The sequence below is a fragment of the Oryzias latipes genome, chromosome 2 (genome assembly GCF_053564925.1).
Source record: "Oryzias latipes strain Hd-rR chromosome 2, Olatipes_Hd-rR_3.1".
NCBI lineage: Eukaryota > Metazoa > Chordata > Actinopteri > Beloniformes > Adrianichthyidae > Oryzias > Oryzias latipes.
The window spans coordinates 21,187,599-21,209,805 of record NC_136238.1 but is presented as its reverse complement, the minus strand read 5'-3'; the positions used below and the strand labels follow the sequence as shown (position 1 = coordinate 21,209,805).

Genomic DNA, 22,207 nt, shown 5'->3' with positions numbered 1-22,207 from the left:
CTTCAGTGTGGAAATAAAACAAAGACAATGTTTGAAGATTTGTGAGAAGTGCTTGTGTTACATTGTGAATGCCATGTATAAAGTGAGAATGAGTGATTGTGAACCAGGGTCTAACATGACTGGGTGGGATACATGTTATAGATTTTTATTTAAAAACAGAATTTTCTCCACTGTGCTGGGCTTCAGCCTGTTTCGTCTTTGGCTGACGATTTCGCCAGCCTTGGAGAAGATCCTCTCACAAGGCACAGATGAAGCTGGTGTGCATAAAAACTTCATTGCCAGCTTGTAGAGATGTGGGTATAAAACCTTGTGGGTAACCCAGTATCTCAGTGGGTCCTGAGTCCTTGGGATGTGAGGTTCCTTTAAGTACCTAGAAGGACATTAATAGCCTATTGTCATGCACCAGTCTAAAATGAGCAGAAGTTATGATGAGGATTCTAATCTTTACTGTACCTCTGAACCTCCACTGTTGCACTGGCAGTTGTGCTGGTCACCTGCTGCTGAACCCCCACATGCCTGTCCAGCAGGGCCCAGAGACCACCATCTTCCTGCTAACTTGAAGGACCTTCTCTAGGTGGCGACTGTGGCTGTGCCTCTGGAAGTAGCGCCTGCATTGTTGCAGCACACTCTTTAGTGAGTCGCTCTATGGCCGTGTGGGCAGAGCCTTGGCTGCAGAACCCCAGCTCTTTAAACCTTGGGTCCAACAAGGTTGCCATTGACAGAGCAGTGACCTTCTCCAGAGCTGAAAACCTCTCATGGAGATTGTTCTTCAAGTTAGTGGCCAGTTTTTCACCAAGTGGGTGTGTGATCTGACCACACCTGCTTGAGATGTAATGTTTCAGCATTTTGACCATGGGAATGACTTTGGATGCTGACACTCGTTTTTCTGTCGAAAGCTCAACTGTGGCCTCTTGAAACGGTGAAAGAATGCTCAAGCAGTGGTGTATGGCCTGGTAGTCCTCTGAGGTGAGTGGAGGAAGGTCTGTATGGAGGGTGGCCAGAGCTGCCCCCAGTGGCTCTCTCTCCTTAAACAACCTTTCCAACATATTAAATGTGCTGTTCCATCTTGTTTCCACCTAAGATAAGACAGCAAGCACATTTTAAAGGAGAGAAGAAAGTAACACAATAAACAACTGCAAAAACATGTAAAATCTTAGATTTAAAAAAAAGAAAATGTTTCACCTCTTGTATTAATTTGTGCTCTGGCCTGGCCAGCTGTCGCTGCATCTCTGACAGCTTCTCCTTCGCTGTGGTGCTGGATTTAAAAAGACCGACAATCCTACGCCCCTTACTTTGGATATCCTCTAGTTCAGGAGTTTGGGCAAATTAAGCATATGTGCAAAACACATTATGTGCCGAAGCAGATATATATTAGCACATGCAACCATGTTGGGAGCACAGTCTGTAACCAGGAAGAAAGATTACATGTTCACAAATCATGTATATTAGGTATTGGGAGGCCATATTGATGAATGATTTTGTACTTTATTGATCTGGCTCGCACCTTCCCTTTAATTCCCCATTCTTCCATGAGAAGATTTTTGGCCTCAGCCAAGTGAGCTGCAGTGTGGGTTTGGGGAAACTTCAGAACCCCCAAGACCACAGAGGCCAGCTCCACCTAGAATGAACAAAGTCAAACTGAGATACATAAACCAAAGCATTGCACAAAGCAGGGGATACCTACCTCCTCGGTGATAAAATGGCATGTTACAGCCAAGTAAGCGTCCATGTTAATGGATGTCCACATGTCTGCTGTAAGGCTGACAGCAGAGGCCCTGCTAACCACATCTAAAGCCTTCTCCTTTTTGGCTTTGTACTTCTCCTCCACCATTGTCCTCAAGGCCTTCCTACTAGGAATTATGTAGGATGGGTCCAAAAGGTTGACAAAAGCCTAATAGTGACAAATAAAATACAGCTTATTATGTACACAAAAACATAAATAATGTAAATGCTATATAATATTAGCCACCTTACCTTGAAGCTGTTGGAATAATGTATATAGGTTATCTCATATTTGCTTATTTTATGCATCACCTTGCTATATATGTATAGGTGATTTAATCATGTTTGCAGAAGTGTCTGTGTGTGTCCAAATCTGTTTCACAGGAAGGTGGAGGTGACACCCTTGGGAGAAAATGTTTATCTTTGCGTCTTTTCAGCATTCTCCTGAGAACCTGTGTTAGCTGTGTCTAAAATGAATCGAAGGACGCTCTGTGTTAGTTTATCTGTGAGAAACGGCTTTGCAGGTCCAGAGATGTTTTGAAAAGACTGTGGAAGGATGGACATGTTGTAATAAATGCTTTCTGATAGCGCTGCAGCTGTGTTTTTATCTGTTTCCCCTCCTTAGAGCTCAGCGCATGTGTAACTTAGGGACAACCCAAATCAACTTATTAAAAGAGGAGGCAGCAGAATTTGCGCCAGAGTGGAGAGAGATTGTTTACTGGGTAGATCTCTGTCTGCTCTCCTCGTAAAGGTACCTTTGTCCGTTGGTCTTTCTTTCCTTTTTGAATTGTTATGATGTTGCAGGTTGTTTGAACCCAACAGAAGCCTTTGTCTTCAACAATTGAAAATGGTTGTGCATCCATTACAATCATATCCACCAATGCAGAATCAAGTTCTTGCTTTCTTGACACTGCAAAATATACATATGAAGAAAAAAAAAAATATTAATTGTAGAAGCTGAGCCTCGAACCCGGAACCTCAGCATTCACATGTCACTGATTTTTCCACTGAGCTATCTGTTTCAGTTCTTAGTGTGCCATTAGTTGGATATATTCTTATTACCAATACAAGGTGGATTGAAGGCTTGATTTGCCGACTGCGGAGTTTCAACATGATGAACGGAGCGGAGATGTCGCATCATGGAGGATGTACTATCATTAAATGCAAATTCATGTTTGCAAATCAAACATTGCACCTAAAAAAAAAAAAGGAAAGAATAAAAATGATTCTTTTCAATTGACAGACATACCTATAAAACTGACACAATCAGCAATGGCTACTAATAAAATAACGTTAATAGTGTATTACCTTATTTGGAGAAGTCAAGTTGAAATGATCCCAAGCCACAGAACGTTTTTTACCGGGTGCCATGACGTTGATTCTTACGATACACGGGAAACAACAGAACTGGTTGGGAAACGTTGTTTGGGATTCATCTGTATTTATAGACAACAGCGCGCCCTTCTGATCAAACACACCTGAGATCTGAAACCTGGTTCAGGTGAGTGATGCATTTGGCGTGTCATATGTCATCAATCACGTGATCTGCGCTGGTTGACACACGCTTTGAAACATTGTGCCGAAACACTCTGTTTCATGAAGGTGAACCGCGCGCCGAAGCCCCGTGTCAAACGGGCCATCCCTAATCACAAGGCTTTGGACTATAAAATCATTATGGGATGTCGACACAACCTACTGTTTGGTGGCCATTTTATGACAAAATCTGAAGCAAATATTGCAATAAACTTCATCCATGCCTGGAACTGAACATATAGAAATTCACTGGATCTGGACATATATGGAATGTGGGCGTGGTTAGCAAACATACTTCGTTGCTAAGGATGTCCAAAGGTTTACTTTTTCCGATTTGTCTGAAACTGACGTCGATTTGTTCGTTATCCCCAGGCGACCCAAACATAAAACGGTTGCTATGGAGATAAAATTAATAGAAAAGCCGCCATTTTGAAAAAAGTGGATTTTGTGTCAACTTAGAACATGTAGCTTTTACCAATATGATACTCTCAAACAATGTGTTTTTTGAGTCAGTTGATGATGCTGATGCTAGCACTTTTAGCCATTTTAGCATCATCTTCAAATTTTCAACAGTACATCCAATTTTTCAACAATTTCCGCTTTCATGCTTAACTCCGTCTACAAATTTTGACCTGTTTTGGTCATTCTACTTTTACAATGTTCATCTTTGACTTTTGGTCCTTTAACTTTTCAAAATATTCCAGGATTTTCCAGGACATTTCAGCCATTTTTTCAACAATTTCAGCTTTAATGCTTAACTCCTTCTACAATGTTTGACCTATTTTAGACATTCTACTTTTACAATGTTCAGCTTTTTCATCATATTTCTGCTTTCATTCAGCAATACAGCATTCAACCCTGCATTTTCTTCTGGAAATGCAGCTCCTTCTAGTCCTATCTACTTTCACCTAGTCCTGTTCCCTCTCCTCATTCCTCTCAGTTTCCAATTTCTTTTTGGCTAGCCTCTTGCTCCTGCACCTTCTCATTCTACCACCAAGTCCCCATATCAACTTTCCTGATGACACACCAAGTACACTCCTATCTATCTACTTGATCACATTAGTTGTAGCTATCCAGTCATCTGGGAGTACCCCCTGACCAGCCAGAGCCTGTTTCAGCTGCTTCTTAAGGCCCGTACACACCGGGACGAATTTCGCGCGCGATATTCGCCGACGTTTAACGCCTCGTGACTAAACAAAGGGCACCAATGTGAGTGTGCATACCGACGCGAAAAACGTCACGCGTAAAAACGTCTTTTTTTTTTAAAACGTTCGTTTTTTTGGTTTGACGCGCCGCGTCAAAAACTATACGACCAATGAGAAGGGCGCTTTTGCACACGTGTCTGGAGCTTCTGAAGTTACAGCAAAACACAACTTGGGGGCGCTCAAACACAAAACTGCCTTTCTGAGCACACATACCAGCGAAGAAGATAGACGCCAAGTTGCATCCACACAGCCGCGAAGAAATAAGGACGGACATTCTAAAATATCCCCGAAAACGCTCATGATACATTTTCAGCCCTTGGACCAGTCGATAAAACTCCCCATGTCGTTTTTTTTCTCGTAACTATGGGATGTACCCAAAATCGGCGTCTTTCATCATTCAACAGAACAATAATTTTTTCATCGCTGGAACTGGAGCAACTGGTGCTGGAAATATTCATGTTTTCTTTGTATGACTCTGACAAGCGCGTAAATACTTGCTCTCTTCTTCTGAGTGAAAAGCGACTTTAAGAAGCGTAAAGTTGCGCAGCGCCACCTTGTGTACAGGAGTATTTCTGTTTTATATTAAGCGCCATCTAATGTCAGGGAATGAAATTGTATGTTCCCTCGGCTCATCGTCAGCGACAATCGCCTGGGTGTGAACACAAAAACGTGTTGAAAAACGCTGGCGAATATTCGTCCCGGTGTGTACGGGCCTTTAAAGTCATGCAACAGTCCTTTTTCAGCTTTCACCAGTTTGTCATCTTCTCTGGCTTTGCCCTTTATTCTTCTTCTTAATCACCTAAGTCATTGTACACAAAAATTTTTTTAATTGTTCTTGCATTTTTACTTTTCATTAATTTAGGTGAGGTAATATATAAGTCAATGTTCTTGTGAAAGATGATATATGGGAGTTGGATTTTTAAAACAGGTTCTTGTGAATATACAATTTTTGGAAATACCATCAATCTTTTTTCTCACCTGAAGCAGAGGCCCGAAGCATGTTCAATCTCAGATTGAAGTAAACAATGATTCTCCAGCAAAAACAACAAAGGTCAGACCTGCACAGCAGCAACAGAAGAGAATTGGCTTTTAGTTCCTAGTCTATTCACAGAATGTTGACAAAAATGTTTGTCAATTGGATGTTTGTTCTGTAAAACTTAAAAATATTAGAGTTTATTTGTAGAAATAATGTTTTGTGTTTTAAAGGAACTCATCAAATAGTTTAGTGTTATATTTCTGTTCTCTTTTGAAACTTGAAAACTTTTGTTTGAATTTTCAGTCTTAGTTATCTGAAAAAGTTTGCAGTTCATCTGCTATGTTTAAAAGATGACAGGAAATGTATATTTAAATATATACCACCTGCTGATAATTAAACATTTCTCTTGAGTAGAACGTTCAAATTTGACAAATTTTATATATACCGTTTTAACGGTAATGCTTTATATCGTGATATATATTGTAATAGCCAGAAATGGAAAAAATATATTGTGATATATAAAGAAATTCTATATCGCCTAGCCCTACACAGTGCAAATGCGTGTTTAACTACACTGAGCGCCAGATGTGCGATTAATCGATCAACCAGTCTAGCTACCATCAGAGAACCTCTGTTGGCCTGCTGGGTCGGCGGGTCCTACCAGAAGAATCTGAGCAGACTCATGCAGCAATGTCATCCAGATCCATGCGCTTCTTGAGAACTGCTCAAGGACCGGAGGCCTGGCTGGGCTGCGTAACATTTCACACCTCTACCAACTACAGTTCGTGCTACTAAACAGCAGTAAGAGAAAAATAATAAATCCCTCCCTCAGCTTGTTTGATGTGAATTTTTCAATATGAATCATCTTTAGAACTTTTTTAAAAGCATTCCCAGTGGTCTTTTAGTTGTGTTTATGCCATTTTAAGCCAAAATCAACAAACATTTGTCTTTTCTAACACACAAATTGGACAGAGCAGCAGTAGTTCATTGGAAACTCACTTCTAAGTTGTGGGCGGGACTATTGGTGCAGCATAAGCCTGCCCTGACTTCCCATCAACCATTAGTTTACACAGTCTCCAAATAGCTTACAGCCCCTCACAACCTCAACCTAAAATTAAACTACAATGGCGAGCAATATTGTGAAAATGATCGTAGAAAGAATTCTTTTAGGCCTAAAATTGAGTTTTGCTCAATTTTTTCCCCCACTTACTCCCATGTTATTTTCAAAAAACAAAATGTAACCCTCTGTTATACACTCCGAACGCAGCTTCAGAAAAGTGCATCTCCAGGCAGTGCTCACTGTGGGGGGAGTTGTAGGAATGCCGAGGTCAAGGAGGCGGCGGCGGGGGGGGGGGAAGCAGCAGCATCGGCCTTCAACACAACAGCGGTTTTCACATGCAGGTTGTTTGCTCTGCCGGCTGTGTCCTTGACTGGTCTTGCAGGACGAGGCGGATTTGATCCGAAAAGTGGGAAATTTAGACACAGATCATACTAAGGGTATGCCTTAGAAAAAGGGATGACATAATAATAACCATTTGTCCTGTAATAACCTGTGGCTGCCTCAGAAAAAGAGGAACCTTGCGCAATCTGAGATCTGTTTGCAATATGCCAGTGAGCATTGACCCCTTTGTAATCCAGATACCGTTCAAAGCTATCCGGTGTCTGATACATTTATTATTATTTATTTGTTTCTTTTCTGAATTATTAAAATATTGGGTTATATAATTTGGATTTGATGTAGGGAAAGGACGTTTCTTTAAAATATTCTCTGATTTGATGGTTTGGGAGTTTGGCAGTTGCTATGTTGTGTCCATTAATCAGAAGCTTGGGGACAGTAGGACGTCTGTAAATGTCATTATGAATCAGATCAGAAACTGATTTTACAACATTTTTAGGAATGGCCTTAAAATTTTTTTCACAATCTTTGTTAGTGAACCATATTTAGCTGTGAAAATCATCAAGATCTTAGAGAGAGAACATGACAATATTTAGAGATAAATAATTAGATTAATTCCACAATATAAAAAGAACACACAAATTTGTCTGTTATTAATTGATCGATAGTAACAAGTTCATTTCATTCATTCATTCATTTTCTATTCCGTTTATTCCCTTTCTGGGTCACGGGGCTGCCGGAGCCCATCCCGGCCACTTGTGGGCAAAGGCAGGGGATGCCCTGGACAGGTTGCCAGTCTGTTGCAGGGTACAAGTTCATGTGACCCCTCTAATTAAATATGCGTTTTTTTTTTATTTTTTACAATAAAGTTCAGAAGGTTTTAAAGACGTCACATCCGCTTTTGAGTATTGTATAAAAACAGTGGCGTTTTATTTTCGGATGTCTTCATCAACGTTACAATTTCATGAATAAAAAAGTTATTTTAAATTTAAATTATATTTTAAATTTTTTTATTTATATTTTTAAAGAAACTGATTTATTTTGCTGGTTTTTGTACGAAGTTTATATCCTGACCCGGAAGTGAACAGCACGAGACTAGCAGCAGCGTTAGCTTGTGCTGACAGGACGGTGGTGTTTTGTTGGGACGTTTGAGGTTTTTGGACAGAAAGGACGATACGTGGTTCGTGTGGAACTCTCAGTATTTTCCAAAGTGTCGTAAATGAGTGAAGAAGTGTTGAACGGAAAGACAACGTGGATTGCTGTGATTGTGAGACTAGCAGATGATCGATCGGAGCTGCAGTGAAGAGGACGGCGGTGTTTGTGGGAGTTGGAGCTGAAGATTCGGAGCAGCTGCAGGAACCATGTCTTCCCTTCAGCCTCTGAGAGAGTTGATCAGCGAGCGACTAGCTGCTGCTGCTGAAGAAATCTGCAGACTCTGTGAAGGAACCATCGTCCAGTACGAGGAGGAGCTCTGTCGTCAGCGCAGACTGCTGGATGTCATCTGGAAACCACAGCTTCAACTCCACGACATAGGTATATATATATTCAATAAAGGAGAGAAGCTCTTCATATTCCAGAATATTCGGATCCAGGTTCTGGTGGAGCGATGATTATTGTGTTGGAGGATTCCGCCATCTTGTGTGTGTAACAGTGATGAATAACAGCTGTGGGCTGCAGAAACAATGCGCGCGCGCGCGCGCGTGTGTGGTCAGAGTTCTATAACGGACTTTTTTTTTTCTTCAATTACTGCGGTGAAGTTAGTTTTAGGTCGGATATTCCACAGACATTTTGTTTTAATTGAAAAAAAATTTTGAGGTTAACAGTTTGTGACAATTGTATACAATTATGCAAAGTATAGAAAAGTAGAAATAAGTACAGGACATGTACAAACAAAAGTTGCAAAATAAATTAAATAAAAAATTAACAATACAGAAAAAAACTTACATAAAAGACATTAAAATTCAAATAAAAAGGGGGTTATATAGACATTTTAATGATACTTAACTTAGGGGGTTATCAAAAAGCTGCAAGTTACTTTGAAGTTCCATACATGGCAAGTTTGTTTTCCATGAAGTTTACAGATGAAAAGAAAAGAGCAGAGTTCTTTATGAAATGTAGAAAAATGGTTGGTTATGGTTTGATTTTAAGGAATCGACATTTATGCATATAGAATTTACCCAAAATAATTACAACATTCAGAATAAGTTCTGTGTTTTTGTGTTCTAAAATAAACCCAAAAATGATATCCTTAATAGAAAAGTCTGCTAAAAGTGGAATCTTGGGGAAAAGCCAATAATGTAAATTATTCCAAAAGACATTAGAACAAAAACATTAAAAGAAAAGATGCTCAGTTGTTTCAGGAATTCCAAACCGTTTTCTTAATAATTCCTTGGAAGGGTAAATACCTGAAAAGGTTTTAAAGTGAACTTCCTTGGCTTTAGGAGGGATGGGGGTTTTTAAATATTTAGTTCGAATTTGTATCTTTTCTGAATTATTAAAATATTGGGTTATATCATTTGGATTTGAGATGTAGGGAAAGGACGTTTCATTAAAATGTTCTCTGATTTGATGGTTTGGGAGTTTGGCAGTTGCTATGTTGTGTCCATTAATCAGAAGCTTGAGGACAGTAGGACGTCTGTAGATGTCATCATGAAACAGATCAGAAACTGAGTTTACAACATTTTGAGGAATGGCCTTAATAACTTTTTCAAAATCTTTTCTATTTGTTAGTGAACCATATTTAGCTGTGAAATCATCAATAGACATGAGAGTAGCATTGTTATTAAGAAGATGCAATTAATGACTAAATTCCATTTTCAAACTATGTTGGAACAAAGATTTGTTTCTGATAGTGATGTATCTGCAGTTCCATAGGAGAGTGTTGTGTGGACTGTAATTATTTTTATGAATGAGTTTCCAATACAGAAGAACTTGCTAATGAAAAGATGAGAGTTGGATTGGCAGTTTCTTACTGTCAAAATCACAACTGAGTACAAAGTGGATCCCTCCTAGGCTGGAAAATATGTTATTAGGAACAATAAACCAAATACAATTTTCATTTTTAATAAATGATTTTAACCAGTTTATTTTTAAGGTGCCATTAAGGCTGTAAAATTCTATGGCTTGAAGACCTCCATCTTCGTATTTTTTAGTTAGCGTACCTTGTTTAACATAGTGTTTTCCTTTTCCATACAACATACACACATTTTTATAAAAAATGTATATGAATGTTTATGTATATGAATGCTGCACGGTGGCGCAGTGGTTAGCGCTCTTGCCTCACAGCAAGAAGGCCCCCGGTGCAATTCCCGACTGGGGGACATGGAGAACACAACATCAATGGGGGACCTTTCTGTGTGGAGTTTGCATGTTCTCCCCGTTCATGCGTGGGTTCTCTCCGGGATCTCCGGCTTCCTCCCACCGTCCAAAAACATGCTTCGTAGGTTAATTGGCAACTCTAAATTGTCCATAGGTGTGAGTGTGAGAGTGAATGGATGTGTGATTGAGGATATTCTACCCTGCGACAGACTGGCGACCAGGCCAGGGTATCCCTTGCCTACGCCCAAGGGGCCAGGATAGGCTCCGGCAACCCCGTGACCCCGAAAGGGAAAAACGGTAAAGAAGAAGAATGAATGAATGAATGTTTATACAAAATAATCCTGCGATTTGCAAATTAATTCTGTTCCGCTTTTTCAATAGCTCCCAAACCACATGACCCAAAAACATGCCAAATTGTTGTTCTGACATACCTACATCAGACACACCAATTTGTTTAGAAATTATAGATGGTACAAATCTTACATTGTTTTTTGAATTAAAATTACAGCTATTCACATGTGAAATCTAATCGTTTCTTCAATAGCTCCCAAACCGCCTGTCCCAAAGATATGAAACCTATGCCAAATTATGGTACTGACATCCCAAAATCACACACACCACGTTGTTTTGTAATCAAAGATGTTACATATTTAATATAAAATTTTTATATCAAAATTCCAGAGCTTTGCATCTGAAAGTCGGACAATTTTTTCAATAGCTCCCAAACCGCCTGTCCCAAAGATATGAAACCTATGCCGAATTGTGGCACTTGCATCCCAACATCAGACACACCACTTTGTTTACAAATCAAAAATGTTAAATATTTAATATGAATTTTTATATTAATATTCCAGAGGTTTGCATATGAAAGTTGGTCAATTTTTTCAATAGATGCAGATGCTATTTTGAGTCGTTTGGAAGGCATTTTTGAAATGCTCAGCTTGATGATTGCTGCAGAAGATGCAAACGTTGATGACTCAATTTTTGTTAGTTTGAGAGCAATTGTGCACCGGATTTGTGTGTACCACAAAACATATATATCCGTCAGCGAATCAAAGTCCTCACCAAGTACGTGACTTGATTGACATGCAGAACGGCTAATCGAACATCCTCTTATACATACCTACATACTAGGGGTGTCACGATTCTACAAATCCTCGATTTGATTGCATTTTCGATTCTAAGGTCACGGTTCGATTTGATTCTCAATTTTTACATTTATTCTTTTTAAAGCACAGATTGTCATTTTTTAAACTAGACTTTAATGCAATAGAATATCTGACCTTTGTTGTATGTACCACACTACACTGTCAGTCAACAAAAACAATAAAACAGACATGTCCATAGTCTCTGGACAGTCTTAAACTTTTTCTGAACAGGTAAACATGTAGCACACTGATAACTACTTTTTCTCCCCGAGAACGATGACTGTATTTTTCCATATTTTTTCAAGGTCTGCTCAGACCTTCAATAACTTTCTCTTTTATACTATTGTACATGGAGGGAATCACCGTAGCTGTGAGATGTGTTCTACTGGGGATTTCGTAGCGGGGCTCTAACACGCTAATTAAAGGCCTAAAACCGGAGTCTTCCACCACCGGATGAGGTCGCATGTCCGCCGCTATGAATACTCCAACCGCAATCGATTTTGCACGAGTTGAGTTGCTTGGAAGTTAAATTCCAAACGAAGACGGAATAGTAGTTTGTGTAGTTGTTGGTTTACAGATAAATCTATGTTTTTGTTGTGCCTGCAGAGATGCCTTGCCATGTTAGTCGTGCTGCCCGTGAGAGAATACAGCACACACAGATACATAGCGCAGCTGGCAAACCGTTGTTTTTTTTGTCGACAACACGAACATTGTCAACATAACTCACTGGAAATCCAAAATACTTCCACACCAGCGACTTCTGTGAAAGAGGAGGGGATTAATGTTCTGTCGATGGGTGTCCTGCATCTGCAGTTAACATGCTATTTTTTGAGTGGCTGTGAGATGAGGTTGACTCGCAGCACTTTTGTTAAAACTTTATGAACAAATAGACTCGCAGCACTTTTTCCGCTTGGCAAGTAACCAGACGCAACATGGGGGCATGGCAGCATCGATGATTCCATTTTTTCATTCGAAGTTCGAGACTGTGGCTTAATTTCGGTCAATTTCAATTTAAAGTCAAAATCGTGACACCCCTAGTACATACTGAATGCAAATTCTGTCCGTCATCTGAAAGTCGCTACTTGCCCCACGGCACGTCAAGTCTCCACCAGAACACTGGAGTGTTTATTGAGGCCTGGATTGCCCCGCATGCTTCCGCAGTTCCCACCCAATGGATCCGAGCTAGGGCTGCACGATATGAGGAAAACTCGCGATATGCGATATTGGCGATTAATATTGCGATAACGATAAAATTCGCGGTATATAAACAAACAGCAAAACAACCAAAAACATAATTTCCATTTCACTGCAACAGTTTAAAAATTATACTCCAAATGACCCTCGTCGACGTAGGAGGCAAACATCAAAGGGCTCATCTGATTGATCAACAATGTAAATGGGTCCTTCTGATTGGTTAAATGCATAAAGGGATTTATTTCATTTGTTCAATATTTCAAGCTAACATGAGATTCTTTTAGCACATTTAAAGGTAACCATTTATTGCGATTTTCGCCGTCTTTTGCAGTATGCATATTGCACAGTTTAATGTCGCGATAACGATAAATTTGCGGTATATTGTGCAGGCCTAATCCGAGCCCAATAAGGCAGCAGTGTTTTCCAATGGCACGCACTTCCCACGGAGCCAGTAGCGCTTTAGAAATGCCACGCTCCCCCATTGCATGCAGAGCATGAAGCACGATAGTCGCATTTTTTGTAAAATATATATTTTCATCATAATTCAATGGCTTTTTTCAGAAACTCTGATTCCAAATCAATATTTTCCAAAACAAAGTAGCTTTGTTTTTATTTCACATTGTTGTTTTTCACAATGACTTATTTATTTCATGATGAGCTTTTTCAGCAGAATGAGACTCTGTTTATCAAACCAGACAAGACAAAGACACTTTTGTGATTGGCTACTCTCTAACTCAGACATAAGCGGCACAACCCTAACTACATCGATCGAAGTTGCTTCAGCACAATGCACACACACTTGAACTCATCTTAAGCCTCCTGCAGCATTCTCCTCCAAACAGTGCTTTCAGACACGGCTAACATGCTAGCAATAGCTTTGGTGGTCATACCACAGAGAACGAGAGTCCAGAGCAGGGGTGCCCACACTATTTTGGCTTGTGAGCTACTTTTGAGATGACAATGTTTTAAAGATCTGCCTCTCTATGTATATATATTTATGTACTCCACCCGCTGATTAAGTCACTGAATGCGTCATGTGCCTACAGCTGAGACCCTGATTGGTTGTTGCGATGCAGCGACCTCACCATGGTTCCCGTCGTTTGAGAGTCGACTCTTTCAACTCCCATTCTTAGAATCTGCTGCCTTCAAAAATCACTAGTGCTGATGAATGCTTTAGTTTTAGTCATTTACATTACTCTAATGCCCTGCAAGCTCTGGGGTTTAACCAAAAAGTCTTTCAAACGACTCAGCAACACAAGTTCTGACAAAGAACAGAGGGCAGGAACACATTACACTGGTTTTAAAATTGCTGTATTGGCTCCCTGTGTGTTTCAGGATTGATTTTTAAAGTTCCCTTAATGTTTTACAATTTTTTAATACGCTTGGTCCTTCTTGTTTAACTGATCTGCTTTTTAGCTGTAATAATAATGTTGGGTTCAAACAACCTGCAACATCAGAATAATGTCAAAAGGAAAGAAAGACAAGAGACCAAGGTACCTTTTAGGAGGAAAACGAACAGAGAATATTACCCAGTTACAATCTCTCTCCACTCTGGCACATATGCCTGTCGCCCCCCTTTTATTAACTTTGTCAGGTTTCCCTAATTTACATATGCGGTGAGCTCTAAGGATAGATAAAAACACAGCTGCAGCGCCAACAGAAAACGTTAATTTCAACTTGTCCATCCGTTCCCAGTCTTCCCACACCATCTCTGGCCCTGCAAAGTCTTTTCTCACGGATAACTAACACAGAGCGTCCTTTGATTCCGGTCTGGAAACGGATAACATGCTGATCTTGGGAAGACTCTAGGACAGTCAGTTTCCTCCCAAGAGTTTCACCTTCACCTCCTTATGAAACAGAGTTAGACACAAACACTTCTGCAAACATTATTATATTACCTATATAGCTAATTACTTCTTAAAAGGAAACATGACATAACTTGTATACATTTTTCCAACAAATAATGGATTAGATTTATCTGCGCTTTTTCTTGGTGCTCAAAGCGCTTACAATGTGTCCAGTATTCATTCACTCCTCATTCCTACTTGGTGATGGAATCTACTAATGTAGTCTCAGCTGCCACTCATTCACATTCAGAGTCAGTCTCGTTGCCCTGCGGCTAGAGCTGTGACGGTGTCGGATTTTTCATCACCGCGGTGATGAACCACCAGGGGGCGCGGTGTCGCGGTTAACCGCAGACCCCCCCCCCCCCCCCCCCCCCCGCCAAAAAAACCCCCCAGCGGCCGCATCAGAAATAAATACAATTACAACGTAGTATTCTTTATTATAAATAACAGTAACTACTACCTAACTAATGAACCATATATATACATATATAAAGCCCATATAGGTGTTGTGGATTGACTGTGACTGTGTGGGTCAGCGCTGCATGTAGGAGGAAGGTGCGTGTTGATCCCTCCACAGCGGACCGTTCTCTAGCTGCACACGAGCCTTCATCTGTGCTCTTTGGTACACACATCTTCTCAGAATATTAAATATTGCCCAGTAATAAACAGACTGCAGACACATTGTCACTTTTCCGGTAGCCATTAAGAACACGGGGCAGGAGGCTCCGCCTTTGTTTATACAGACACGTAACGTTACGCTGCAAAAAATAGTTCCCAAACAAAACATGAAGTGATATTCATGGAAATCTAAGTGCGCGTTCATGTTTAGAGTGAAGGTGAACCCTAATAACCCCCCCCCCCCCTCCCTACACACACAAAATCCTCCGGCGGGCGTGGCGCCCTTAAGAACGCAAGCAGCTTGAAACGGAAATGAATACAATGTAAATTAACAATTAGAACGCAGTAAATTTCTCATATTTCCTCGCGCGATGAAAACTTCTGTTGTAGAATGAGTTTGTGTGCTTCTGAAAGCGCGCTCCTGTGTGTAAAGGGAGCCGCGTGGCACGTGCAGCGCGGAGGCACTGGCGCCTATGAGAGAGAGCGGTGGGAGAGAAGGAGAAAACAGTCTGAAAGAAAGAAGGAAAGTCTGAACACAGGACTAGCAGAAAAAGTCAATTATCAGGAAAGATGAATGTGTTTATTATAGCTCCATTCAGCGCCATATGCAAAACTAAAAAAATAAAATAAAACGTGCGGTGATGCGGTGATGCGGTTATCGTCACAGCCCTACCTGCGGCTACTCATGAATGATGTGAAAAACAGTGCAAACAGACAGGATACCCCAAGCATCTACAATCCATTCACAACTTGTGGCGTAACTCGCCTTGCGCTGCTTCTCAGTTTTAGTAAAACTGTGTCCGCCATTCGACAGTGTGACTCAACGGGATGTCAAAAGTGAGCGGCACCACTTCCATGTTGGTGATGTGGCTGGGCTGGATGTGTTTGTCAGCAGGCTTTTTACAGCTGTATGAGCGGAAGATGGACAGCTTTGCGTTGTAATCCGCTGCTGCGCCACCGTAGTCCTTGCCCAGGTAGAAAGATGGCACCGTTTCGTAAAACGAAAGCACCATGACAGACCTCACTGAAAATGTTACATTTTCATTTCCTCTGCAAGCGTTCCTGCCTTCAGTCAAATGATGACTGCGGAGGCGCTTCTCCCAGCTGTTTTCTGATTGTTAATCCATGGCTTGAGTTGGTCTTTATAATAAATTTGTACATATGTTATCCCATATTTACTCAAAACGTTTTTAATGTTGTGTTATCATATATGATAAAGTGTGTTCATTGTTTTTCTTCGAGGAACGTGATCCTGGGAATGCAGTAAAAGATTTTGGATTGACCCGGCGGCAGCTGTTCACCTTAAATCTGCAATAAATGGACCTAATCTACAGCGGTGAACAAACGATCACAAGGGATTTTTTGATTAGCTTCCTGACAATGTCAAGAAATGTTATGATTAGCTTCCTAACTTTTGTAAACTGTGTGTGTGTTTTTTGTACCCCTTGCCTTCAGAAACAAATGTCACATGTTGTATGCTAGGAAATGCCCAGATTCTAATAAAGGTGGGAGCAGATCTTTGCAAAACTCTGTGCAAACTAGTGCCTTGTCTGAGTAAAAGCTTTTACTTTGCTCTCCACGTGACAGGAATTCCCCGAGTCCACGTCCTTTCTTCCGGCATACATATAGTTGAGAAATGTTGGTTTAGTTGAGACCCAACAGTTTTCCAAGTCGAGCCACCACGCCTCGTTTCTGCAACTCAGCGGCGTCTTCCTGAATTTGTTTACCAAGTTCCTCCACTTTCAAACCATGGATTCATTCATCTAGAAGTCTCTCGCTTAGCTAACAGTTTGCAGTTTAAACTGTGCTTCATAAGCATGTCTTAGCATTTTCAGGGTTGCCAAAACAATGTGCACATACCTGCACTTTTGTACTATTCAGGGGTGTGTCTTCTTTCACGTCCACACTTTTTTTTTTAACTTGTCCTGTCCAACAGCTGGGCAGGCAGATGAGAGCTGAGGGCCTCTTGTGTTGGACATATTTTACTTTGACAAGAGGGGTTGTTAATCTTCAGACAAGCCAGAGGTATGTCTGAATAAACCCCATTTGTATTTGAGGCCAAACTTTATTAATTTCAACCATGTTTGAAAATTTGGGTGTTGGACCGGACGGAAAAGGAAAGAAGGGAAGAAAAAGGGAGGGATGTTAGAGAGAGAGGGGGGTAGGAGGGTGATAATGGGAGGGGAGGGGGGATAAGACCATGAAGCAGCATAAAGCAACAAGTTTACTGGTTGTTTATCATTATGGTAAGGTTCAAATGTAGTACAAAAAGGGCGGGGCCTGTCCACACACACACTCAAATGTTATCAACACACCTGGTAGCTACAAAAAATGTCCACATGTCAACATGTACACAAAACAGATAGTGTTCACACGCATACTTATGCCTTAAAACCAACTAGTGTGAAATATTTCAGTCATTCAGTCATGCAAACTGTTAGTGCAAAGGTGAGCTAACACCTGTGCCCAGGTGAGTGTTTATATTCTTCTAAAATGGATGGTGGAACGTGAAAAGAAGGAGGGAGAGTGCACAGCCACCCCCACCCCGAGACCCCCGCCGCAGCGGCAGCCGGAATCCCCCCAACGCCACACGGGAACAGGCAGGGAACAACCGCCCTCCGGGCGACCAAGACCGCCACCCAGGCCGGGGCCAGCAGGACCGCCGCAAGGCCCCCAGAGCCAGAGAGCAGGGAGGCGCGGAGGGAAAGAGAGCGCCTTTCACGTCCACACTTCCTTTCTTAGCGTTCTCATACTGTCCTCTCCTACGTCCTCTTTACTGAAGTCACGCAACAACACAAGACTTTTATGGTCATGAAAATACGGTACATGCCTTTGTCCAACAGAAGCCAGTTTAGGCTTTGGCAACCTCGTGACCCCAAAAGACATAATGCAGGTTAAGAAAATTGATCGATCGATTGATGCTTAACAATTCACTGTCTTTTAAATTGCTCATTCTTGTGTTTGTTTCCCTGCAGTCCTCCCGCAGCATTGGATGACTGAAAAGGAGGATCTGGAGCAGGAGGATCCCAAATCTCCACAGATTAAAGAGGAGCAGGAAGAACCAGAACCTGAGACTGAAGAAAAGCAAAAAGGACTCTTCATTTGTCAGTATGAGGAGCAGCTTGATCTGAAGCAGGAGACTGATACCTTTATTGGGATTCCTCCTTATGAGGAAGATGAGAACAGTGAAGCAGAACTAAACAATCAGCAGAGCTTTAATGTAACTGATAGTCAGGATGAAGAAGGAAACCAACATGAAGCATCAGCATCAACTACAGATGAAGAGACAGACCCACAGAACAGAGATCAGAGGAAGAGAAGAGACAGAAGTCATGTCCAAAGTTTGGACAGCTCTTACAAGTCAGAAAGTCAGTGTGACTCTGTTGTTAGAAAGAATGTAAGTGTGAAGAATGTTAGAAAAAATATGAAGAAAGTAACTTTGGTAAAGAAATGCAAACAATCTCCAAAAGAGAAGAGACTTTCCTCAGTAGAGTATGGTAAAAGTACGAGAATTGCTCACGATGTCTCTGTCCTTATGAGAGCTGAGTCTGATGAAGGACCTTATGTCTGTAAGAAATGTGCTCAAAGTTTTGATCATAACTCTCAGTTCAGAACTCACATGAGAACTCATACAAGACAGAAGCCTTTTTCTTGTAAAGAATGTGATAAATGTTTCTTGCAATTATGTAGTCTTCAAGCACACATGAGAACTCATACAGGGGAGCTTTTTTCTTGTAAAGAATGTGACAAAAGTTTTAATCAAATGGCTGGTCTTACAAGACACATGAGTATCCATACAGGACAGAAGCCTTTTTCTTGTGAAGAATGTGGCACAGGATTTAGTCAATTATATCATCTAAAAAGACACAAGAGAATTCACACAGGAGAAAAGCTTTTTTCCTGTAAAGAATGCGATGCAAGTTTTACTGAAAAATATAATCTCGATACACACATGAGAATTCACACAGGAGAAAATCCATTTTCTTGTAAAGAGTGTGATAGAAGCTTTAATCAAATATCTAATCTAAAAACACACATGAGAACTCATACTCCTACACTAGGTGAGCGTTTTCCTTGTAAAGAATGTGACAAAAGTTTTAATCATAAGGCTAATCTCAAAAGACACATGAGTGTCCATACAGGACAGAAGCCTTTTTCATGTGGAGAATGTGGCACAAGTTATAGCCAAATATATCTTCTCAAAAAACACATGAGAACTCACACAGAAGGTAAGCCTTTTTCCTGTAAAGAATGCGATAAAAGTTTTCCTGAAATATATAATCTCAAGACACACATGAGAACTCACACAAGCGAGAAGTCATATTCTTGTAAAGAGTGTGATAGAAGCTTTAATCAAATATCTAATCTAAAAACACACATGAGAACTCATACAGGAGAGAAGCCTTTTTCTTGTGAAGTATGTGATAAATGTTTTGTTTCTAAACGTAACCTCAAAACACACATGAAAAGTCACACAAGAAAGACGCCTAAATGTGATAAAGAATGCGATAAATAATTTGGTAAAAATTATCCTCCCAAAAAATTAAGGGAAACTCACAGCAGAAATCTCGTGGAAAAATGGAGACACGTTTAAATTGGAAGTAAAATTTTGTGAAAAGGTTTGCTTTTTTTAAGAAAAAGGCTTTAATTTAACACAGAAAATGAATTTCGAAAAATTTTTTTTACCTTTTTTTGTTGTTTGTATTTTACATTTAATAGTAACCTAAATTTATACGTCTCAGGAAGTAAGAATATAAAGTAAGACCTGTAGAAAGAGCTTCTTCATTTCCTGGAAGCACCATGGTGCTCACGTTGTCTTCTTTTTAGTTTAAAGGAAGGTAGGGCTATCTGACACTTGTTAAAAAGCAAAAGACCTGCTTATTTCCTCTGGATAGGACACTTTTCCATCTCCACTCTGGGTTGTGTTGAGAAAAGTCTTTAGCTCTGTGAGTTTAAATCCTATCATACCAAATCATAGTTTTTAAAAATGCTGATTGTTTTTAACATTTTCTTTTATGCGTATGATAGTTTTTTAGTTTATATAATTGTGAAACACCATATGCTTTGTTTTTATTCAATTAAGTCTGCACCCACTCGCATCAGCTTGAAAACAAACTCCAGCTTTGAATTCACCTTCCTGGGAACCAAAGGCCACATGCAACTATGAGGAGAGGCTGAACTCTTGTACCTGTTCCAAACCAGCATTACTGTGTTTTTAAAAATGCACCTTCATTGTTCAGATCAAATGCAACTGTTGTGTTTTCACTCCTTGCTTGCAATTAAAAACCTACAAGATAAGTTTCGACTCTTGAAGCTTATTGAATATTTTGCATGTCTGGAAAACAAACTAACAGCATTTTTCTACAGTCTGTTTTCTGAAAACATTTCCTGACATAACTTGGTCTTTCCAGCCGGATTGACAATATACAATGAGCTATAGTCATAGATGTTTTTGTGTTTGATTTAAAGTAGCTTTTTGATATATTTTACTACTAATAATAATCCATTTTATTTAAAGCGCCTTTCGTGAAACCCAAGAACACAGTAGAAACAAAGGTTAGAAAATAGACAATAAAAGCACAATAAATATGAAAGAAAATCAAAAGTGAATCAGGATGGGAAGGCAGAAATAAACATCTGAAAAGTTGGAAGAGAGTCTATGTTACGCAGATCAGGAGGGGAGAGAATTCCAGAGTTTGGGAGCTGAGCAGCTGAAGGTCCGGCTTCCCATGGTGACGAGTCAGGCCGGAGGAACAGAGAGCTGAAGAGAGGAGGAGGACTGAAGAGAACGAGATGAGGTTTTGATATGGATGAGGTCGGAGAGCTAAGGAGGGGTCAGGTTATGGAGAGCCTTAAAGGTGAACAGGAGGAGTTTGAATTGGATTCTGGAGGTTATGGGGAGCCAGTGCAGCTGGTGGAGAACCGGGGTGATATGACTGAAGGAGGGGCTTCTGGAGATGATGCGGGCAGCTGAGTTCTGGACCAGTTGGAGCTTATTGAGGGTTTTTTGGGGGAGACCAAAGAGGAGGGAATTACAGTAATCTAAACGGGAAGTGACCAGACTGTTAACCAGGATAGAAGAAACGCAAGAAAGCAAGTGAGTGTAGAAGATTTCAAACACGGTGGGAAAATGAATATTTCTTTAAGGAAATCAACGGAAAGTGTGTCTGCTTGATTTGCACTGAAGATGTTGCCGTGATGAAAGAGTATAATGTCTGTCGGCACTACGGCACCAAGCATCAGAGCAGCTACGCTTCGTACACAGGTGCCGAATGAGCACAGAAATTCAAACAAATGCCAGCTAGCCTGCAAGCTCAGCAGTTTTTTCCCATCGCAGTGAGTCAACACACGCCGTCCATCCAGGCCTGCTTCCATATTTTCCTTGTGTAATTAGCAGCGTTACACAAGGGGTTGCCGCCTGCCTGTCTCTCCTAATGATGGCCTTCACGTCTTCCCATAGGCTTCATCAGGAGCAAAGGGCACAGGCTTAGGAAGTAAAGGAAGCTCCTATGAGCCGTCTCCGTCTGACACCTACAAGGATGCTGTTCGCGAGGCCATGTTTGTATGCTTCACAGAGAAAGAGTGAACCTAAAAGGTGAAGAAAAAATTCTGAACTGTGAAAAAGTATTACCTTTATGTAAAAAAGAACTTGTTTTGTTTTTGGAATTTTTTTTTGTTCATAAAGTGTAATTGTAAAATAAAGCTTTTTAAATTGTGTGCGTTAAATGTTAAAAATTGTCCTCGTTTGTCACCCATAAGCCCCTTTTTTGGTCTACTTTTCTGAGAAAATAGGACTTCGACTCTTTATAATCTACAAAGTCGTACACTCTGCCAGTCAACGACACTAACGGCTACGTAAAGATCTGCTGGCTTCAGCTGCTCAATAAACCCGTTCTGAACTGCCTGGTTGGAATGAGGTTTCATTGTCTGAGTGAATGTTTCATTTTGACGTGCGCTTGTTTTATGTGGCACAGATCAGCATCACTGCTCCCACTGAGAGCAATGTTCTTCACATTATAGGTGAGTTAAAAATACACAGTAGTCATGTGTCAATATGTCACCTCTTGTGTGCGGCCCGGACCTTTGCTCCTTTTTCTGTAGTTGGCCCTCGCCAAAAAAACTTTGGACACCTCTGATGTAAACAAATCCAAATCATTCAGCTGAAAGACATCCCATAATAATTTCCCTCAGATTGCTTTGTAGTGTGTTATAGAAATGCGTATTTTTTTCTGCTGTAACAAAACCAAGAC

The 22,207-nt window shown here is 40.6% G+C and overlaps 1 protein-coding gene and 1 long non-coding RNA gene across 4 annotated transcripts; one reads left to right on the top strand and one right to left on the bottom strand.

Annotated features, from left to right (window-relative positions):
- Positions 1–129: 129 nt before the first annotated feature.
- On the bottom strand, positions 130–1,294 carry LOC111948750 (uncharacterized). The gene is made up of 3 exons (XR_002874728.2): positions 1,183–1,294; positions 454–1,076; positions 130–370 (listed from the first exon to the last, which is right to left on the bottom strand). It is a non-coding gene; the product is annotated as an uncharacterized LOC111948750 (long non-coding RNA).
- A 5,519-nt stretch (positions 1,295–6,813) lies between these two features.
- On the top strand, positions 6,814–20,255 carry LOC105355377 (uncharacterized). Of its 3 annotated transcripts, XM_078936748.1 has the most exons (3): positions 7,788–8,012; positions 8,110–8,365; positions 17,933–20,255. In XM_078936748.1, the coding sequence occupies exons 2-3, from the start codon at positions 8,194–8,196 to the stop codon at positions 19,471–19,473; spliced, it is 1,713 nt and encodes a 570-aa protein (XP_078792874.1). In that variant the 5' UTR covers positions 7,788–8,012; positions 8,110–8,193; the 3' UTR covers positions 19,474–20,255. The 3 variants fall into 3 exon arrangements, 2 of the variants coding, with proteins under 2 accessions (XP_078792874.1, XP_020565423.3); XR_013651264.1 differs by lacking the exon at positions 17,933–20,255 and adding an exon at positions 16,200–16,489 and having other exon boundaries at positions 6,814–8,365; XM_020709764.3 differs by having other exon boundaries at positions 7,788–8,365.
- The last annotated feature ends 1,952 nt before the right edge of the window (positions 20,256–22,207 follow it).